The sequence below is a fragment of the Ostrea edulis genome, chromosome 2 (assembly GCF_947568905.1).
Source record: "Ostrea edulis chromosome 2, xbOstEdul1.1, whole genome shotgun sequence".
NCBI lineage: Eukaryota > Metazoa > Mollusca > Bivalvia > Ostreida > Ostreidae > Ostrea > Ostrea edulis.
Genome location: NC_079165.1, coordinates 105,067,143 through 105,090,304, shown reverse-complemented (window position 1 = coordinate 105,090,304; position 23,162 = coordinate 105,067,143). Strand labels below are relative to the sequence as shown.

Here is a 23,162-nt window from a genome sequence, read left to right as displayed (position 1 = left end):
AGTAGGGTGGGACACAATAGGGGATCAAGGTTTTACTTTGGAATATATTGTAGAACCCTCTCAATTTGATGTTTTATTTTCCAAGCTATTTCATGACAATAAGATGGCAATCATGATAAACATTTCGTTTATTATCTATGAACATATTACGTTTACTTTCGCTAGTACATATGTAGGTGTGTATATTTTCTTTTGAATTTATGGAATAAGCATCATCAGAAACCCACAGTCGGTCCCACTTCTTTTGCCTCCCGTGGGACACAACACCGATATTTTCACATAACTCATTAAAATGCATGACCCTATGTGACCTATTGAGGACCAATGGGAATCGCTGTGAGTATTCCAGAAACTCCAAGCATCAGCAGTAATGGCATCTTTGAAGATGCAGTAATGGCAGAGCCCATGAAAGTGTGTGTTTTGTTGTGCCACTATCATTGGGGTTCAGGACTCTGTCTTCAAAAACTTCACTTGAACAGTACAGCTGTGCTCTAGAGTGCCTCAACTTTCACCCAGCAGATGCATCATTTTGTGCAGCCTTTGTATGAATAAATTAAATTGGGTATGCAAACTCAACAATGAGTCATTGGTCTCAAAAGTGGACCAGAAGAAGGAGGAAAGAGATCAGTTGTTGAGTATATTCATATTTTGAATAAAATTGATGTGAATCTGTGCTAGAGTTTCATATGTTTAAATACATTGTTATCTATCTCAGTAGTTTTGTTTTTTCATGGACTCTTCAAAGACAGACTTGTTTTTAATCTTCATTATGACCCTAAATGATGTAAAATTAGGAACTTTCAGGTGAGCTCAATTGCCCCCAAAGGCCATTGAGACCCATTTTAAGGGTTCTATATGCTTAAAGACGTTCGCACCTGAGATTTGGAGTAATGTAATTTTTTTGGGAAGTGTAGTTTTGATTTCTACATCGAAGGAGAATTAGGAAATTAAAAAGAAAAACTTGTGTCGCAACGCTTGTTATTGAGCTATAGTGTTCTAAATATCACCTTTTTGCACTTAAAATTTATTCAATTAAACTTGGCATTTCTGTTGGTGTCAGCACAACATAAGCAACACAAATCAATCATTACATAAAATAGATACATAATCAAGTCTTCTAACACTACAGATAAAAAAAATTAATTAATACTAGTAATGGGAAATAGATAATGACCTTTTTGCACTTGATATACGAAGAACTTCATGATATCAACATTGATAGTCCCAGGTGGTACCCCTACAGTCCCAAATTGAGGGCGAAAAATAGTTCTAGGGGTCCCCTACCTTGCCTGCACACTCCTTTAGTGGATTCTTCAGATATTCAGTTGTTATTAACCTTCATTATGGCCCTATATAATGTAATCGTGTCATTCGATCACCCCAAATTCAATCATTAGAGAGGTCTGAAAAGTGACTCCATCCTCGAGCACCCCCGCGTGGTACCCCTACAGCCCCAAACTAAGGGCAGGAAGTGATAGTCCAAGGCGGCACCTACCTTATGTCCATAGTCGTGAACTCTTCAAATATTAAGTTGTTGTTATCCTTCAAGGTGACCCTATGTGATGTAACATTAAGAACTTTCAGGTGATCTCAATATGAAACTTGATAATTAAGAATATGTTTATTGATTGTTTGAAAAATTATTACTTGTGATTAATTATTTACTATTTTTAGTATTCTCAGTACTTTGATGAATCTCATTGGCTGCTAGCTTCTACGGGTTTATTGGTTGCTGGTTAGTGTCTGCTAACTTCAGCCTAGTAGGTCTTCAAGCATGCGCAGAACTACATTGATCAAACTACCTTATCCAGTTGATTTTCTGATTTATTTTATATACAACTTAAAATCAATGTACAGCTATTCTAAAACATAAGAATCATCATACATCATATTTACTAACCTACGTAGAAAAATGTCCCCCGGTCAATATTATATGAGGGTCGCTTTTCGTCGTTACAAGGTCTTGAGAAAAGTTTTGTTCTAATTCTTGTTTCCACCAAAAAATGCGGGTGACAGAGAGAGATGTTAACAAACTATCCAGTTTTAACAACGGGTGCCTCAAAAAGATCTCCTGGGGATCTTTTGGCCAACAAAAAATCCCAAATGAACAACATCAACAAAGAACAGAGATATCAGACAAGAGAACCATCCTAAAGAAATAGGAATGGAGACGGAGCTGTCCTGAGGAAGTCTGTAGACAACATTACCAGGGTAAAAACAGAACACCAGAAAGTAAGAGGAGGCAGGGCCGCCCAAAGAACACCTGGAAAAGAACCGTATAGGCTGAAATGAAAGAGGAAACACCTGGGCCGCCCAAAGAACACTTGGAAAAGAACCGTATAGGCTGAAATGAAAGAGGAAACACCTGGGCCGCCCAAAGAACACCTGGAAAAGAACCGTATAGGCTGAAATGAAAGAGGAAACACCTGGGCCGCCCAAAGAACACCTGGAAAAGAACCGTATAGGCTGAAATGAAAGAGGAAACACCTGGGCCGCCCAAAGAACACCTGGAAAAGAACCGTATAGGCTGAAACGAAAGAGGAAACAGGGCCGCCCAAAGAACACCTGGAAAAGAACGCTGAAACGAAAGAGATGAGGATAACTTGGGGTGAAGTGGAGATTAATAGACAGGGAGGAGTGCATGGAGAGCTGATCTAGTATTTGGCCTATGTACCTCCGGGCGCAACAAGAACTAGATAGATAGGTACTAAGCACTATTCTAATTGAGAGATCCGAAGAAAGAGATATGAACAAGTTTTGTTCAAACCTGCTCGCGTACGTTAAGGAATTTCAAAATTCATACAATCTGCATATTGATCACATAATTATGTTCCCCAAACAAAGTTTGGGAACATATTGTTTTTACTCTGTTTCTTATTATTATTATTATTATTATTATTATTATTCTTTTTCTCCGGTACTTTTTTGTCCGGTAGTGTTCTCAGAAACTACAAAAGGGATCGATATGAAACTTTCCAGGATGATAGTATAGCGTTTGTAGATGTGCATAGTGATAGTCATTTTGTTTGCACGTGCATGCACACGCGCGCACGTGCATTGCAATTTTGGTACAAAAAATGGAAAATCAGAATATTGAAGGAAGCGATATAAAACCTAAATAGGATGATAGTATATCATTTGTACATATGAAAAATAATAGTTATTTTGCCAGCACGCACACGCATGCGCGTGCACGCGCATTACAAAATTTGTACGCTAACTTTGGAATCAGTCTAACTTTTTTGTTGTTCATTGAAATGGCTTGAAATTCATATCATAGGTAGATATTGAGACCCTTAACTGATTTACATGGTCAAAATTACCAATTTGCACGCGCATGCACGTGCGCTTCATTTTGATTGGATAATGCTAAAACGTTTGTAACTATCTTATTTATGAAGCGAATGAGATGATATTCACAGCATACGTAGACAATATGTGTATCTATATGTTGGTGTAACAAAAAATGCCAACGCACACGCGCATGCGCGTGCAACGTTTTTTAAATGTTCAATTTTTAAAGGACGATAACGTTTTTGTTTTTCATCAAATTCTATTCATATTAGGGGTTTAGATGTATCTTGGTACTCCTTACAAATTGCTGTGGTTAGAATTACTGCTCAGCACGTGCATGCACGTGTCCTGATTTCTGATTGGACGATTTTAAAATCGCTATAACTTCCTTATATTTGGTGGAAACGTTATGAAATTCATACTGTGGGTATATGATACAAATGCCTGTTGAACGACATCAACAAAAATTCGGAATCATACACGCGTGCGCGTGTATGCACGTGCAACGCTTTCTTTCATTTCTTGGTACTGAAATGACCATATTGAACGTACTACATGTAATTAAAGGCTAAAATAAAATGATTTTTTCCTATAGATTCACAAGGACATCACTTTTTAATTGGGGGAGGTTTGGGGAACATCTGTAACGGTCCCCGTTACAATTAAAACTAGTTCTATTTGTGGTTCCTTCGAATAGTTTCATTAGAAATTGTTCAGTCTTGAGTTTTCCCTCAATATTATGATGCAACTACATAAATCTTTAATTTGGAAACTGAATAGGTTTGATAATCAGAGATGTTTTAAAACTTTTGATAAAATCAGATAAAAGATAACCACATTGTATGCATGTAGAGATTTTTTTATGTTATACTTCAACTCTTTATGTATATTTACCTGAATGATATCCATATATAACACAAAAGTTTAGCGTACATTTGCGAAATTTTAGCGTCATAACGCGATAATATTTTGCGTTTATTTGCGAAAGTTTCGCGTTATAAAGCTAAATTTATGCGTTTATTTGCGAAAGTTTCGCCTTATAACGCGAAAGTTACGCGTGTACTTGCAAACATATTACGTACTATAGCACGACAGTTACGCGTTTATTTGCAATAATTACGCGTTATAATGAGAAAGCTCCGCGTTATATAACACGAAAGTTACGCATTAAAATTCGTAAAGGAATTTTTTTTATACCGTCGGTACACATAAACAAAAGTAAGCTATGTTGTGAGAGGTCTTGCGTATTGCACCCAAAACCTCATTTAAAATCGTTAACATACGGTCTAAGTTGAACAAAATCAGTTTGTGATGATACACAGGAAAAGTCGATGAAAAATGTCAACTTGCAAAATGGCCATACCCTGCGGCTTCACTGATTTTAAGCCACTATTACTTCATCAAAATATCTGGATTCAAGAATACCGCCGAATGGTTCATTTACATCATTTAACATAGAATCAATGTCATTTTTATAAATAAGATTTCATATAGACACGGTGTGACTCAGTGGATATTAGGGGGTAACTTTTTAGACAAGGCGGTCTTCTTGTTTATTCGAAATATACATACACCGTACCACGCCGTGTCCAAGGTGTAACACGGACAATTTTACACCATGTGTTTTCCACCATGCGACGGGGAATACTCGTGGGCTGTACTGTATATCTAGCCTAGAAATTCGTTCAATTTCACAGCACTATCAGTGGCGGCTTTAAAGAATTTAAGGTAAATCGTGGTCTCTTGTTTAAAAAATGTCACATCGCTCACCTGAGATTTTCCCTATGTACTTCTATGTAAAACTTTGATCCCCCATTGTGACCCCAATCTACCCAGGGGCCATGATTTGAACAAACTTGAATCTGCACTATGTCAGGAAGCTTTCATGAAAATTTCAGCTCCTCTGGCCCAGTGGTTCTTGAGAAGAAGATTTTTAAATGACCCCACCCTATTTTTGCATTTTTGTGAATATCTCCCTTTTGAAGGGGGTATGGTCCTTCATTTGAACAAACTTGAACGTCCTTCACCCAAGGATGCTTTTGGCACCAGAAGTATCTCACCAGATCAAGCAGCCATTTACAATAGTGGGAAGAAAAACACAACACAAAGAAATGGAAAAATTCCTCTCCTACTGATAGGAACATTGAATATCAAGCACATTGAACCACATAGATGGCAGCAGTACATAACACAAAAGGAAACAGCATACAAAATTGAAAATGCCATGAACAAAATAGAAAATTACAATTCTGAGCAGAAACCTGTTGTAACAATTTTTCATTCACTATCAAACGATGTCAAGTCTCTTGATGCAGATGGATGTATTAAAAAGATGACGTCACTAATTGACAAAACCATGGAAAAGTTCCCAGACACCAACATTGTCATCTCCCTAGCAACACCAAGGAAGGACAGTGAGGATTGGAATGCCAAAGGCGAACTTATAAATACAGTACTGAAACACAACTATAGAAAAGTAAAAAAAAAAACATCCATCTATGTGACAACAGCAATTTAGCAGATCAGGGTAGGCCTATACCAAGACTAATAGAACCAGATGACATTCATTTCTCACATTATCACCAGTGTGAGATCGACTTTACCCATGTGAGACAGCCAAGTGAGATTTTTCTGTCTCACACTGCTGCGACGTCATTGGATTGTGACGTCATATATTTTCTATGATTTACGTTACACGGTGAAGATTTACGTTACACAGTGAAGTAAAAATATTTTACATTGTTATCTTTAAATCTTAATGTATATAGCTTTCTGTTGGACAACCTTGGAGTTTTTAGTTTACACTTACAGTGTAAACCATTTTTGGGTATGATCTTTCTGCCTATCTAATTAGTTTTTGCATCGAAGTTCAAATGAGGATTTTGATAATTCAGAATTTTCTTAAAGCTCCTAAATTTGTGCACTAAACTGTAGATAAAATGTGAGAAAAATAATCCTTCATTATTTACTAGTGTGGGATAGGGAAATTCCACCTCGGGAACAAGATTCGCTGTCTAGGACTCGGCAAAGCCTCGTCCTAGACTGCGAATCTTGTCCCCTCGGTGGAATTTCCCTATCCCACACTCGTACTAATGAAGGATTCTATTACTATCAGCAGAAGGAACAGCTGTCCTGGCAGCGAATATGAAGAGACTAGTAGACAATATTTGTAACGTTTCTCACAGAAGACAGGAACAAATGTCTAGTCGCAGACCAAGACATAAAGATTATAGAAATCACTCCCAGGATGATTATAGAAATCACCACGAAGGATATTACAAGAACTCGGATGAAGGTTACAGGAATCGCTATGGGAAAGTTTTTCAGGAAGTCATTACATCAGTAACTATGACAGGAGAGGTGCTCACCAAAGAACTGGCGGTGGAACTTGGCGTTAGTGCAGCAGAGCAAATACATAAACTTATCTAGTCAATAAGATTTAAATTTCCATTTATACTTACGTCTGATTATCAACATTTTTTCATATCGTTTTTCATTTTTTCTTTTATCCTAACGTTTTGAACAACAATTGCACAAAACTCTATAATGAGTAGAATAGAAACGTGCCTGAACATTTGTACCTGGAATGTGGGAGGCATGATCTCAGACTATATAAATAAATCAACAGAGAAACTATTCATTGATCAGGTGAACAATCACGACATAGTCTTACTAACTGAAACCCATATCGAATATGACACTGGTATTGAAATCACAGATTTTTTGTATTACCCAATTTGTAGGGGAAAATCATTAAACCATAGATTTTTTGGTGGATTAGGAATCTTAGTGAAGAGAGGTGTTAGAAAAGGCATTGCAATATTACCAAATACGAGCACAGAATATCAATGGTTAAAACTGAAAAAGGAGTTTTTTCATTTTAATAAGGATATTTATTTATGTTTAGCATATATATCCCCCAAAACTTCAAGTTTCAATAAAAAACAAAACACTAATATACTTGAGCAGATAGAACAAGACATAATAAACAAATATGGAAACTTAGGTGATATAATATTAACAGGTGATCTTAATGCAAGAACAGGTATGGAGTTAGACTATATAAAGGACTCTGCCTCACACATTCCAATTAATGACGATGCCTATGATGTGGATGTAGCAGTTGGGGAAAGACACAGTAGAGATAAGACTTTAGATAGTAGAGGAAAAGAATTATTAGAATTATGTATTGCAAACAAGCTTAGAATAACCAACGGTAGAACATTTGGTGATATATATGGGAAATTTACATGTCATAATTATGCTGGTTCCAGTGTGGTAGACTACTTCATTGTATCTGAACAGTTGTTAGAAGATGTCTTGTATGTACATGTATTTGCTTTTTTACCTTTATCTGACTGCCATTGTAAAATCTCAATGAAACTTTTATCATCATTTGAAAGGGAGTATACATGTGACAACATGCAGGAGATGCCCAAACGATACAAATGGGATAGTTTATCTGTAGAAAACTTTCAGAATTTTTTCATGCATCCAACCGTCCAGAATGATATAAAGCTTTATTTAAACACACCGATAGAGTATAATGAACAAAGTATAAACAAGGCCACCAACGACATTCATAAAATCCTAAACAAAGTAGCTAAATTATCTTTATAAAGAAAAACACAACATAGAAACACAACCAATAAAAAATGGTTTGATTCCGACCTTACAAAAAAGAGAAAATACTTATTTGAGAAAGCAACATTACTTTCAAGATTTCCCAATAACCCTTACTTACGAGGTTCCTTTTTCAAATTAAATAAGGAATATACCAAGCTGCGGAAACGTAAAAAGCGAGAATTCAGGCAGGGTATTCTAGATAAACTAGATAAAATGAATGAAACTAATCCTAAAGAATATTGGAAATTAGTCAAATCGCTTCGTGAAAATGAAGGGAAAAAAGACAATTTAGAGAAGTGTATTGATGGGGATACATGGTTTGACTATTTTACTTCTCTGTCTAAATTACCAGATCATTACAGGGACAGAGTTAAGACTATAGAAGCCGGGATTAATAAACTAAAAAACAGCCAGACCTGTAAGTCTTAAAAACAGCCAGACCTGTAAGTCTTAAAAACAGCCAGACCTGCAAGTCTTAAAAACAGCCAGACCTGTAAGTCTTAAAAACAGCCAGACCTGCAAGTCTTAAAAACAGCCAGACCTGTAAGTCTTAAAAACAGCCAGACCTGTAAGTCTTAAAAACAGCCAGACCTGTAAGTCTTAAAAACAGCCAGACCTGTAAGTCTTAAAAACAGCCAGACCTGCAAGTCTTAAAAACAGCCAGACCTGTAAGTCTTAGCAAATTAGATTTCAAGATATCTTTGTCTGAAATTCAAAAGGCCATATCTACTTTAAAGTCGGGTAAAAGTCCTGGTTTAGACAACATCTCAAATGAAATGATAAAAGCAGCTCAAATATAAATCCTTGTATCTCAAAATTATTCAATATGGTCTTAACATCAGGAATCTATCCAGAAAAATGGTTAGAAGGTTATACAACACCCATCTTTAAATCGGATAATCCAAAGCTCCCCCAAAACTATAGAGGAATAACTATAACTAACAGCATAGCGAAACTTTTTAATATCATTTTAAACGGCAGGCTTGATACATTCTTAACTGAAAACAAAATAATCCTTCCTGAAATTCAAAAGGCCATATCTACTTTAAAGTCGGGTAAAAGTCCTGGTTTAGACAACATCTCAAATGAAATGATAAAAGCAGCTCAAATATATATAAATCCTTGTATCTCAAAATTATTCAATATGGTCTTAACATCAGGAATCTATCCAGAAAAATGGTTAGAAGGTTATACAACACCCATCTTTAAATCGGATAATCCAAAGCTCCCCCAAAACTATAGAGGAATAACTATAACTAACAGCATAGCGAAACTTTTTAATATCATTTTAAACGGCAGGCTTGATACATTCTTAACTGAACACAAAATAATCCACGAGAGTCAAATAGGATTTTCAAAAAATTCCAGGACATCAGATCATTTATTTGTAGTTAAATGTTTAATTGACAAATATATTAACACTGGCAATAAACGACTCTAAGCATGTTTTGTAGACTTTCACAAGGCATTTGATACCGTCATTCATGAAGGCATTAAACTAAAACTCCTACAATTAAATATCAATGGTTTATTCTACAACATATTATGTAGTATGTATAGGCACAACAATATTTTCATAAAAGTAGGGAACAATTTAACCCTTCCATATACACCAGAGATAGGAGTCCGACAAGGTGATGTCTTAAGCCCAAATATTTTCAAAATATTTTTGAACGATTTTTCTAAATTACTGGATGAAGAAACCATTGGCTCCGTCAATCTTTCTGGAAAGAAAATCACCTCTCTTCTATATGCGGACGATCTTGTACTGCTTTCAGAAAACCAGAATGGACTACAAAACAAACTAAACTTACTTGGAAAATATTGCAACGATTGGTGCTTAGAAATTAATACCAATAAGACAAAAGTAGTCATTTTTAATAAAAGCGGACACCTAATTAAAGAAAATTTTGTGTTTGGTAACATATGTATTGAATGTACTAACAAATATAAATATCTAGGAGTAATATTATCCTCCAGTGGTTCATTCAAGGAAGCAAAATCTGATCTATACAATAAAGACATAAAATCTATACTCACCAATTAAAACATTTTTTCACCTTAGTAACGCTACATCTTCCATCTTTTCACCCTGCATTATTTTCATTTTCAAGCATTTCGTCAAAATAAAGACTATTATGAATCCCAATTTAGTAAGAAATTGAATGTCTTTTATATTCTTGTGACACATTATAATGGTTCTTTCTCAAATTGTTTCAAACCTTGAATTCAGCTCATGAAGCAAACATCCGTGTGATTTTTCGTAGGTACTCGATATTAAACACGAGTGTTTGAGAAAAGTAACTACTTTCATTCAAAGTGTGGGACATATTCTGTTTCTTAATACTTCTGTGTGTTCCGTGCGATATATGTTAGACAAAGAAAACTCTCAATTATGTTGTTTTTGAAAAAAAATAATCGACCAATCGCTTCAAAAATCTAGAAACCCTGCGTTACTGAATCTTTTCACCATCAGTGGCGTAGCTTCCATTGAGGCAACCGAGGCAGCTGCCTCGGTAAAAAAAAACTCACCTTTTACGTTGTTAAAATGTCGATAGCTTCTGGGGGGCTGCGCCTCCCAGACCCCCTGCCTCGGTAATATTCGAACCCAAGCTACGCCTATGACCATGGTCACGATGGTGTTACGGTGGACCATCGTGACCATGGTGAACAGATTCAGTAACGCAGGGTTTCTAGATTTTTGAAGCGATCGGTCGATTTATTTTTCCAGAATTTTTCACTCATATGGGGGCGTCACCAAGACCGGTGAAGGGCTTTGCTCGGCACTTACAGCCATTGAACAGTAAAGGTTCTTTAGCGTGTCACACCTACTGTGACGCGGGACATCCGTTTTAAGGTCCTTCATCTCCGAGAACCCGTGATATTCACACCTGAGCGTGTCACTACCTGTTTTAACGACCGCGGCCGGGATTCGAACCCCAGGCTTCCGCATGCAGAGTGAACGCTCTACCTCTAAACCACCACGGCGGTTTAAATCCGTTTAGGACGACACGTAGAGCTGTTCACACGTTTATATTTTATAATGTTCAACTTGTATTTACATGTTATGTAATTATAGTACGTTGTATCGTTACAACATTAAAGCTGCTGCGTGTCATGTCGTTGCTAGTCCATTTAGTGTGTTATGTTGCTAGATATTACAGTAATAATCTACTAAACCAACCTGATGAAACTTGAATTTTCAACGTATAAGGGCCGTAACTCTGCTGAGCTTGCAAGGTAGTCTGGTCCCCCTTCAATTTCATTCATATGGAAGCGTCAGCATTGCTTGTGAAGGACTGCAAAATTTAGGCCCAGGGCCGTAAATTAACCTTCAATTTGGAGGAGGCAAGAAATTAGGCGGGGGTCTGAGGGCCGCCCAGGCCCCCAGACGCTGAGCACATTTTGTGCACACTGAACACGTTTCGTGCAAAATCCTTGATTCTAGGGCCTTCTAAGATGTTACTTGACTAACTCATTCTAAAAGAAAGATTTGAAATGCTTTTTAAGGGAGGTATCATGTTCTTAGTTATTGGAAACAACATAAATTCTAATGAACTTTAAATTTTAATTTTTTTTGGCTCAAAAGTTGGAGGAGGCAGCTGCCTCCTCCGCCTCCATGTAATTTACGGCCCTGCAGGCCTATGCTCGGCGCTCACGGCCTTTGAGCAAGGGGGGATCGTTATGATGCTACATCTGCTGTGACGCGGGACCTTGGTTTTTGCGGTTTCTTCCTAAGGACCACCCCCATTAGTCGCCTCTTACGACAAGCAAAGGGCTTCTGAGGACGTATTCTAACCCGGATCCCCAAGGGAAGCAATGAACGAAAATCACACTCTCACACACACACACACACAGAGAGAGAGAGAGAGAGAGAGAGAGAGAGAGAGAGAGAGAGAGATCACGATATCACATCATCCGGGGTACAGAATACATGTACTTTATATTTTGATACAATAAGACAGGTAAAACAGGCATCCTAACTTTACAGTGATATACTCTGTGTTTTTCAAATAGATGGAGTGACCTAAGTGATCTCTCGGAAACAATGTCTTAAATTGGTCGATTTCAAATGGAATTTGTCTACTTTGCAATATTTCAATTAGAGGTTATCTGCTAATCAGAAAATCTTTGGAGCTTTGGAAAATTTCTGTCCCATGGAGAAACCAACTTTTTACACGTTAGATGTAGCCGTGTGGTATGAGACGATTCATTGATACACGCACTCAATTTCTCTGGTGATGTTTATCAAGTGTATCTAAATGTTTTCATACAGCTTTGAATATGTAGACATGAGAAGGGTAAAACTGATTGCCGCTGTACCGCTGCGTGTCTGTGAATGCACTAAGTCGTCAACCGCTAATTGTTGTATGATTAAGGCTTCTATTGGGCCATCCAGAATAACGTTTTTCATTTCCACTTGTTCACAATTTTGTATGAGTTATTGATTCCGAGCCGTCCTTTTCGTATTACAACATAAAAGACAAGAACCCACATTACAATTCATATTCACCGCAAATTAAATGCTGATTTTTCTATTGTGGAGCGTCACTGACAACACCAGTGCGTATAATCTTTAAAAATCGAATCGGAAGTTATGTTTGATACAACAAATACACGTACTCTCCTCTCTATTTACTGTGTTGTCATTTGTACAGTGAGTGTAATTAGTTTACATCTAATTTTGTAGTTTCCCTTCAGGAACCATCATACTTATCATTCCCGGAGTCTGTAGAGCTGTCTGTACCACCGGGACTAAGCCCGTCGTGTCCACTATACTGTACAGAGACCGCGAGACTAAGCCCGTCGTGTCCACTATACCGTACAGAGACCGCGAGACTAAGCCCGCCGTGTCCACTATACTGTACAGAGACCACGAGACTAAGCCCGTCGTGTCCACTATACTGTACAGAGACCGCGAGACTAAGCCCGTCGTGTCCACTATACTGTACAGAGACCGCGAGACTAAGCCCGTCGTGTCCACTATACCGTACAGAGACCGCGAGACTAAGCCCGCCGTGTCCACTATACTGTACAGAGACCACGAGACTAAGCCCGTCGTGTCCACTATACTGTACAGAGACCGCGAGACTAAGCCCGTCGTGCCCATTATACTGTACAGAGACCGCGGCTTTCCAGTCTCCTTCGACTGTTACTGTTCTTGTTCATAAATCGCTCCTAAAATTTAATTACTTCTAGCTAGAATTACAGTCTATTTTTGTGAAAATTTAGAATAATTCCATGCCGTAGTTTTTGTGTAATTTTGTCAACAGGAAGCACACACATAAACAGGGAAAGAAAATACGTGTCTGTACCATCACTCGTGTAAAACGCTAAAACGTGTGGTGATCTTGATCCAAGAATTGTAGTCAATGTCAAGTATACAATAGAAAATTCACTACGTGTACCTGCCTATGAATATAACGGGTTCCAAAGCATTCGTGATAGTTACCGAATATTTATCCCTTTCAGTTCACAAATGACAATTTTTGCTGAGCATCTTCAATGAAATTAATAAATGGTAACGAATGACAGCTGGTGAAAATCGCAAAAGTTGTGAAGCCTGTTTCTCACATAACATTACCTTGACATCACTGCAAGCCAAAGGTCAGACATCTTCACAAGTCAAGGGTTATTGATTCGTTACCTCGCACTAACCCTTGACATCAGTCACCCTTCAAAACAAAGGATGACACAATAAGCTAAAATTAAATCATCCAATGAGATTCCTTGTTTTAGATGCAGGCTTGGTAAGAGCAAATGTTCTTTGTAGGATACTTTTCTTAACATCATTAACATTGTGTGTTGCTTTTATAGGTAGCGTAACTAATAATTCACATTTTCGTCCCTTAGATGTTGTAGCTATTTTTTTAAAATATATTTCAATTTTAAATAACTTGTTCAATTTGTTCAAACACAATTGACAAACATACTTTTCATGCGGCTCGTATTCGAAGACTTCGTCTAATTGTTTCTTTAAAAGAAATAAATTTCCAAAAAGCAATCGACGGTCACAAATTCTATACCATCATGACCATGTTGCCAATACCGCGCCATACTGTTTAGTTTCGTTTTTGACTGATAATAAAAATCGTTGTCTGATTGGCTCCATGCTACAAACCAATGATATGCTCCGTAGTGAGCCCATGTTTTGAATGGTGACTTAATGTCAAGGGTAGTACGAGGTAACGAATCAGTAACCCTTGACTTGTGAAGATGAAGGTCAGAGTGAAAAAACAGTTATCTATCTCATAATTTCGATATTAAAGAACAAAAAATTAAGAGTAGGGTAAACACGGACTCCTTGACGCAACAGAGGTGTGATTATGTACCTATTAGGGATAAGCATCCCCTGTTGAACGATCACATCTGCCGGAGCTCAATATCTTGATCAGGTAGAAGGAATAACCCATAGTCCAAATTAGTACGTAAAGAACGGCCTAACAATTGGTATGAAGCATGCCAGGCAGCATTCGACCTAATGACAGGTTGTATTTGTAAATTAGATCATTATAATAACCATATAATTTGCGAAATTCTTACCTTAAACGAGATTATACACGTATCAACACTTCACCGCGAGTTACGTCCCTTTGCGGGGTCAGCCAAAGGTCAATCTTTGAAAAACCAAGTTTTCCTTCTTTACCTTACCAAATGTAAGATGTTATTACTTTGAATTTTAGCCAATTACCAAGTTTTCATTCAAGTTAATGGATTGCCCCAATCTGGGGCATTATTGTAGTTGACTGCAATTGATGGAAAAATAACAGATGTCAAAGCTACAGATAGGAAAATTACAAAGGCCAACGTAGGGAAATACGATTTTTATCCGGGAGATGGCAGATAAGGGACGTAACTTTAGCGAAGTGTTGATACGTGTATTGAAACCCCTGTAACATCAACTTATTTGTCAGTAGCCTGTCCCAATTTTAAAAAGTGATCATACGCAGGACATGCTCTTACATACCGATTCAGTTGAGAGACATGAACACCATATGCAAGTGATAATGGAATATTGCTACATAAGTATGGGTTGTTGACAATAAAGAAGCTGAAAATATTCAGTTTGTCATAAAGGTGAGTTGTTAGTTTGCCGTTCACATCTATTCAAGTATGAAGCAGATGTGGAAGGCTCCGGTGGGTTTTTTTTCGCGTTATATCGAATTGACATACGAATGAAAATAAGTATTGTTAATGACAACTTGAAAAAGATGCTATCCGGAAGTGATGTAACTTATGTAGGGAAAATGTAGGCTATCCAAGTGATGTAATTTATAGAAGAAAATGCAATGTCCAGAAGTAATCTGACTTATGGAGGGGGAAATATACGCTGTCCAAGTGATGTAACTAATGGAGGAAAAAGATACACTGTTCAGAAGTAATTGTAAAATAGACAATGCCCCTTCACCGAATATCCGGCATTTGAAGGTGAGAGTCGCGGGTCTTTTGGATGAGACCTCAGAAATCGAGGTCCCTTGTCACCACAGGCATTGGCACGATAAACAACCCACACTACTGCGGCCCTGAGCGCCATGCATAGGTTACACTTTAGTGACACTTTATTTATGAGTGGTAACGTCACAACACGAGTGAAAAATTCTCGAAGGGGCGTAAAACAAAGCACTGTGTAGCTCACCTGTGTTGTATTAATGCATTGTTATACATGCTCTTATCCCAATCTGTATACTGGAGCTGAGGAGGGATTTTTTCACTTAAATGTAACATATGATAAGGTATGAAAAGGTGAAGATAACGAACAGTGATCAATCTCAGAACTCCTATAAAGAATATAAAATTATAAGATGGCAAACACGGATCCCTGGACATACCAAAGGTGGGATCAGGTGCCTAGCAGGAGTAAGCATCCTCTGTCGACCGTTCACACCCATCGTGAACCCTTGTTCATGTATAAACGGAGTAATTCGTAGTGAAAATCAGTGTGTGAAGAACGGTCTAGCAATTGGTGTGGAACGCGTCAGACATCATGTGACCCAATGACAGGTTGTATTGGCAAATTCGATCGTTATAACGACCATATAATTTGCGAAATGCTGACTTTAAACGGGACTGTTGAAACCCCTGCACCATCCACTTGATTGTCAGTAGCCTGCCTCGATTTAAAAACTGACCATACCCAGAACAAGCTCCTGCGTATCGAATCAACACCTTATGCAAGCGATAAAACGTATTCGGAATACCCGAGGGAAGGCAATGTTTCTAGATATAACGTATTTATGAATTTACCTCAGCTATGATATTTCAAAAATCTATCCAAGCTTACTCAGCTGGCAATATTGCACAACAACAAGGTTTGCGAAGTGTTCATTTCTTATCCACGCCAATATTTGCATTATGTTGGGTATATCTTGATACATGTACTTTCGGACTGGAGTTCCTTTTTATCAAGCTGATAAATGGCTAAAATATCGCCGCGTCGGCTTAAACCCTAAACAAACAAATGAACCGCCTTTTTACCAATACATTAGATGAAGCAGTATACTGTACATACCATTTTAGGATGTGAGATACATGTTTATGAAAAGGTTGGGTTGCGCAACGTCCCAGCAGCTCCTACCAATATAACAATGCAGTGCCCTAAACAACATTTATTGCTAAGTGATAAACTTTGGAATTTATTTTAAATCTATTAGCAAAGAACAGTACAAAGATTAAATTGTTTTGGACGTAGTGACTCCTTTGTACAAATTGTATGATACATGTATATATTTTCAATATTTCTAGAGTTTAGAAACAATAATAGATTTAACAAACCCACGAAGCAATTTATCTTCGCGATTATATCAATGTTTGTTAAACATGTCTACATATTGAATACACTACACTGTATAAGTTGTAAATAACATCTATGTTAATCCATTGACGCCCACGGAATGTTCATAACAGTTATTACATGTATATTGCATGTACAACTGAATCTCGTGCCGTGCACGTGCTTTAGTGGAACTAGACGTGCTCTTGAGTGACTTCGTGGTGGTTGTTTCTCAATAAACTACACCGTGTCTGAAGTTTTATAGAGTTATACTGGTCACTGCGATTAGAAAAATGCCGTGTGGTTGTCGATAACCTACAACAGTTACAACAATTTAAAACGCTTCGAAACGATTGTCTGAAATTTTTGTTCATCAAACAGTAGGTCACTGGATTGCAGGCAGACGACACATACGCCAGCATGAACACAAGAGATAGGGTAAGGTTAGAAAAGTGCTGCATTAAACTATGAGAATGAAAAGACTTCCACGTTTGGACGGCGTACAATGGCGTCCAACAGATGAAATACTCTACCACCACCGCAAATAGCATCCGTATCACTCTGATTTTGGCCGCCCGACTTCGTTCTGGGTTCGAATGTCGGATCATACACCGCTGTTCTGTTTTTCTGTGGGGAGTAGATTCGACACTGCTCGTACCATCGCCCCGATTTCCAACCAAGTTCTTGAAACTAGAATTTTCTAACGACTTCGTACTTCCGCCGTGGCGTCCTCGGTAGTACCCTGTAATTAGATGTCATGACTGACTAGATGATATGATATTCCGTATTCCGTAAGTCAGTTTCCCTACAAATTCACATCCAGGAGAAATAAAAACAATGGTTTGCAGGTACTTTGAGTATGTCTAATTTTAAAAAGTGAATTATATATTGATCGTAGAACAGTTTGGTGACTGTAAAATGATTGTAGTCTGAATAGCATTTTCTATGATAAAAATTTAAAAAGTTATAGAATATGGTTTAATTCGAAAGAGAATGTAATATGTATACTGTAAAATGGAAATCAAATTACCTCAAGATCAATGTAATACTCCCCCCCCCCCCCCCCCTCTCTCTCTCTCCATACAACCATCTTGTGCCTGTGATTTACTGAATGACTAAGCGGTATAATAGGAAAACATGATTTTGAAATAAAACTTATTCACTGTTTCTTACTGCGAATATTTTTCACCGCGAGTTATTCCCCCCTATACAGTACCTTACGACCACTTTGCTATCAAAATTATACGGTTTGTATGGGTTTTTTTTTGGGGGGGGGGTTGTTGTTTTTGTGTGTGGGTTTTTCCAGTTGCGTCAGAAGATTTATAGGTCTAAACCTTTATGGAGAGGATGACGAAATAGCAGACTGTTGTCCTATCGGTGAGACGTTTTAGTCAATGTTTGAAAATTCTTGCGTATTGCATTATATTAAACGCTATTACGGGCGATTTCAGCACAGAAAAGGAAAGACATAATTTTACCATCTAATGTACGCGTGATAGCAACCAGAGGCACTTCAAAGTCTACAAATCTACTCTGTTAAGTGCATTAAGGTGAATTAGAATAGATACGAAGCTTGCAAGTTCTCGATCCTATAGAGTTTATGCAAAACAATGGAGCTGTGTAATTTATTTAATTGAAATGCACTGAAGCAAGTAAGAAGAGGTACTAGAAGGTACTAAAACTGATTTTTACCGTTGGTTTCCCTCTGTATTGATACATCTTCGTATAAAGTGAACATTACGATCCCATAAGACACCGACATAGCAACAAGTGGTATCACTAGTAACAGCAATACAAGAGTCACGGTGTAGATCCGCTCCAGAGTATCCGCTCCCCACTTCTCTCGGCACGTGGACATTCCCGGCCGCTTATTTTCATGCCTGGTGTGAACCGGAATGGGTACCATAATTACTAGAGCTACTGCCCAGATAAGCAGTATTATCCGGTAGGCGTGCGAGAGCGTCTGCCATTTTCTAGACTGCAGAGGACGACATATGGCGAAATATCGTTCCAGAGAAATGGCGACTAACGTGAAACTGCTGACTCCTACCGACACTCCTACAATGAATTCAGAAAATATCTACATGTATTTATGTTGTTAAAACAAGCAATAAAGATACTCTTTGGGAATCCGGTTTTTTTTCAAAGACAAGATTGTTCAAATCTTTTTCAAATATAATGTACATATGCAAAACAGGGCCACTTTGTAAACTAGTATTTTTACTTAATGTGTCATCCTGATTGAATGAAAGATTTATTATCAAACATATACAATTTACACATAATAAGAAAATGAACACACAGACTAGTCTACAATAAAAACAAACACCCCCTCCCCCACCACATACACACACAAACACACACAAGAAAAGTCAGTGAATTTATTTGATTTGGTGCGCTTTTAAAAGTATCTATAGGAAATATTTTATGAAGATTCCGTATGCGAAGTTTTAGTGCTAAATTACATCAGAGATATCATCCAGAGCCAGTTTGTAAGTTCTAGTGGCCAGTTTGTAAGTTCTAGTAGCCAGTTTGTAAGTTCTAGTAGCCAGTTTGTAAGTTCTAGTAGCCAGTTTGTAAGTTCTAGCGGCCAGTTCTAACTTTTAGTAGCCAGTTCGTAAGCTCTAGTGGCCAGTTTGTAAGTTCTAGTAGCCAGTTTGTAAGTTCTAGTAGCCAGTTTGTAAGTTCTAGCGGCCAGTTCTTAACTTTTAGTAGCCAGTTCGTAAGTTCTAGTGGCCAGTTCGTAAGTTCTAGTGAACAGTTCGTAAGTTCTAGTAGCCAGTTCGTAAGTTCTAGTAGTCAATTCGTAAACTCTAGTGGCCAGTTCGTAAGTTCTGGTAGTCAGTTCGTAAGTCTAGTAGCCAGTTCTTAAGTTTTAGTGGCAAATTCTTAAGTTCTAGTGGCCAGTTCGTAAATTCTAGTGGCCAGTTCGTAAGTTCTAGTAGCCAGTTCTTAAGTTCTAGCGGCCAGTTCTTAAGTTCTAGTGGCCAGTTCGTACACATGTAAGTTTTAGTGGCCAGTTCGTAAGTTCTAGTGGCCAGTTCGTAAGTTCTAGTGGCCAGTTCGTACACATGTAAGTTTTAGTGGCCAGTTCGTAAGTTCTAGTGGCCAGTTCGTAAGTTCTAGTAGCCAGTTTCGATGTTTTAGAATATTCTATCATATGATAAAACAATTATTGACATTTTCTCAGTCTATACGATGCTTTAGATACCCTTGAAGTACAATATTCTGGGCTTGGCGTATATTGTACTTGTCAGTTAATCTACAGTTAATGTCTATTTAACATTGTATAAATGGCTAGTTAACTGTCAGTTAAAGTTCACTAACATTCGCGCAACTGGGTCCTTGTAGCTAAAGCATCACATTGACTTAAAAGGTGTCAATAATTGTATAATATTCAATGTACAGCTGTTTTATCAATAATTGTATAATATTCAATGTACAGCTGTTTTATCAAATTGCTATAGATAACACATGCCAAAACGAGTAGTTGAAACACATCTAGTTTTTAACTTGTGCATAAAAAATATGATCGCATTTGGCATATAAACAATATGATTGTTTGAAAAAATATATCATACTAAAATATTAGTGATGTTTATACATTTTTAAAGTCATAGACGACGTTTCTTTATCTCCTCGATATGAAGAGTTCTAGTATGATTTCCGAAATAAGTTTAGATTTTATGTTGAATAATATTTTTGTACTTCGTATATCGGCCTGGTTATAGTTCAGTGATTAAATCACCTAATTAGTAATGTAAGGATCCCGGGTTTGATCATGATTGATGAAAAGAATTATTCCCTTCTTTGCTACAATAACTTTTTTTTATTAACATTGTCCATTGTACAAATAGAAATTAAGTGCATCATAATATATACTTTTAAAGGTAAGATGTACAATGGATATATAATCACTCATACCAACCATTCATACTCCACTCATAGATTTCAAAATTAACTGAAATTAAGTTGCTACAATAACTTAGTCATGTTCATACATACAACAACCTTCTGTAATACATAAGAGACGATTTTACATTTTACTTGCCACAACCAGGAACCCACAATATCAGGAACTATCAATATATGCTAACTCTAAAACAGACTTAGTAATATACCCACATTATTTTGTTGAAACAAGATAGGATGCAAATGAATTCTGCCTGAAATGTCACGAAAAATTATATATTATTGACAAACGTCGCATTTGACTTAAAAAAAAAACCCAACAACAACAGAGTTTCATTTTCTAATTGTCTGTTTGTTTCCCACTCACAAAACCAATGGCTACATCTTTCAAAATAACAGTTCATATCATATCAAAATCTGACAGAGAGTTTTTAGCCTGCGTGATGGAATTAATTTCTATCTACGTTCAATGTCCCGTATAGTTAGACGCTACTGTAACGACTGACGGGTTACTGTTAACCATACAAAGCCAGTCCTGTCGTCTGTTTAATACAAGTACTTACAAAACCTGACGGCATGTATTTCTTAAGTACAATCGTTTGTAAATTACCTGGTTTTTAATTCGTACATTATACACATAGGGAACGTACTGGTAATTTAGTTGACAGTTATTATTTTTTTTAATTGCGGATAATAAACTTTGGGGTAAATAAAGTACTAAACATGATTAAAATATCCAAACAATCGATCAAAGCTAATGTTTTCACAATTCCCCCTTTTTGGTCTCATAAAACGACGCTATCAGACAATGCAGCCTTATCTAGATGGGAATCTATATGGCACTTGATAAATGAGAATGATATCGTTATTCAAAGAAATAATTTTGTAATTGGAACGCCTATGCAGCACCCCCAGCTTTCACATGTCTCCCTGCATATAATCGGAAACGCTTGTCACAGAAAGGCATTTTTACGCATTGATTCTACGCCCGTCCTAAACATGTGCAGTATCTGAATTGATCTGTACAAATTTTGAGTGCTTTTCCTCATAATGGTGACTTGCCTTTTTATTTTTAAGTGATTTACTATTTTTGTGTCTAAATGCTCTCGAACAACCAGTATGTAATCGGGATTTTTAATCCTTTTTCCTGTGGTATTTGGACAGTAGATTCACGCATTGCAGGGTTGCTTCAAAATGGGTTTCATTGAATAAGTAGTTCGTTCATGAGAACAAATTTTAAATAAGAACAGCATCAACTAATAAAACTTTATTTTCACATAATACTTTCAGTACTTTGATTAAATTTGAGTTGTTTGGGGGGGGGGGGGGGGGGGGGGGGGGTTCTGTGAGTTTTTGGTTCAGAAGGTTATGAATCACAAACGATAAAACGCCCAAAATGTATTCCGAGATCTAAGATTAGGAAGAGGTCTGGTATCATTTTGGTCCCTTTATTTGTCCAGAACTCATCTATGGAACTGCATCAAAAACTGCATCTCGTTTTTCGTTACCATAATACATTCTTTTAAACAATGTGATCAAAGTATCTTTTGATAGTAATTTGTCCCTGCTTATCTTCATTTTATACTGATAGGGCAAAATCTAATGGGCCTATAGCGAGTCACTGAAGGATGACCTCAGAATTTTCGACTATCATTCACATTTTATGCTATCAATAAGTTGGAAGAGTTTTCTCAGAAAAAGCTTAGATTATCCACCATAGATGCAAGGATTACCGGATATTAGAGTGCTGTACCTTCATCTGTGAGCGGAATATGGACGCTCTCCATAGAACTGTTGGTCACGAATGAAATCCGCCAATCAAGAACTGAAGAGATCATCTTAGAGATGTATCTGATCAATAATTTGCCTAAGTCCACTTCTTTGGTGGGAAGTAAATTGGAAATGTTAAATTTACATTTTTCCAGATGACTGAAATATTTTCTTTGTTCCGTGTTTTAGTAGTATCATTAAACCTTTCGACCAAACCGAGATATTAAAAGCGATCACCTGAGTTTTCATATAATGAATAGCGTTGCTTGAAAAGCTCTGAAGTTTAGCAGTATTATATTTAGTCGATATGAAACTATCCAAGTTATGCGTACACACTTAAAAAAAAAAACAACCAACATTGAAATTTTAAAGTATCATATCCCAGACATAATATTAAATTTCTTAGGGGAATGTCAGTGGTGGGTCTAGCGCAACTCTCCCTCCTCACAAACATGATCCACATTTTGCTCACTTCATCTTTCTAACTAATCACCTGAGCTGAAAGCTCAAGTGAGCTATTCCGATCACTTTTTGTCCGGCGTCAGTCTGTCCGCAAACTTTTCGACTTCTTCTCCAGAACCATCAGGCTAATTTCAACCAAACTTGCCACAAAGCAGGCTTGGGAAAAGAGTTTATTTAAATGAGGTGCCATGCCCTTTTTGAAGTTGAAATAATCAATAATTAGTAACAAAAATTGTGGCATATTATAAAAATCTTCTCAAGAATCACTGGGCCAATTTCAATCAAACTATCAACTTGGTACAAATCATGTTTGGATGCAGGGGATTGA

General features: G+C 37.2%; 1 protein-coding gene across 5 annotated transcripts in view; it reads right to left on the bottom strand.

The window, feature by feature from the left end:
• Positions 1-16,511: 16,511 nt before the first annotated feature.
• Positions 16,512-23,162, bottom strand: part of LOC125667311 (cholecystokinin receptor type A-like) — a 50,547-nt gene continuing 43,896 nt past the window's right edge. For all 5 annotated transcript variants that reach the window (XM_048900750.2, XM_048900748.2, XM_048900749.2 and 2 more), the window contains 2 exons: positions 18,383-18,748; positions 16,512-17,432 (listed from right to left, as the gene is read on the bottom strand). In XM_048900750.2, coding sequence (XP_048756707.2) covers positions 16,885-17,432; positions 18,383-18,748 — 914 coding nt within the window. In that variant the 3' untranslated portion in view covers positions 16,512-16,884. The remainder of the gene's footprint in view (positions 17,433-18,382; positions 18,749-23,162) is intronic.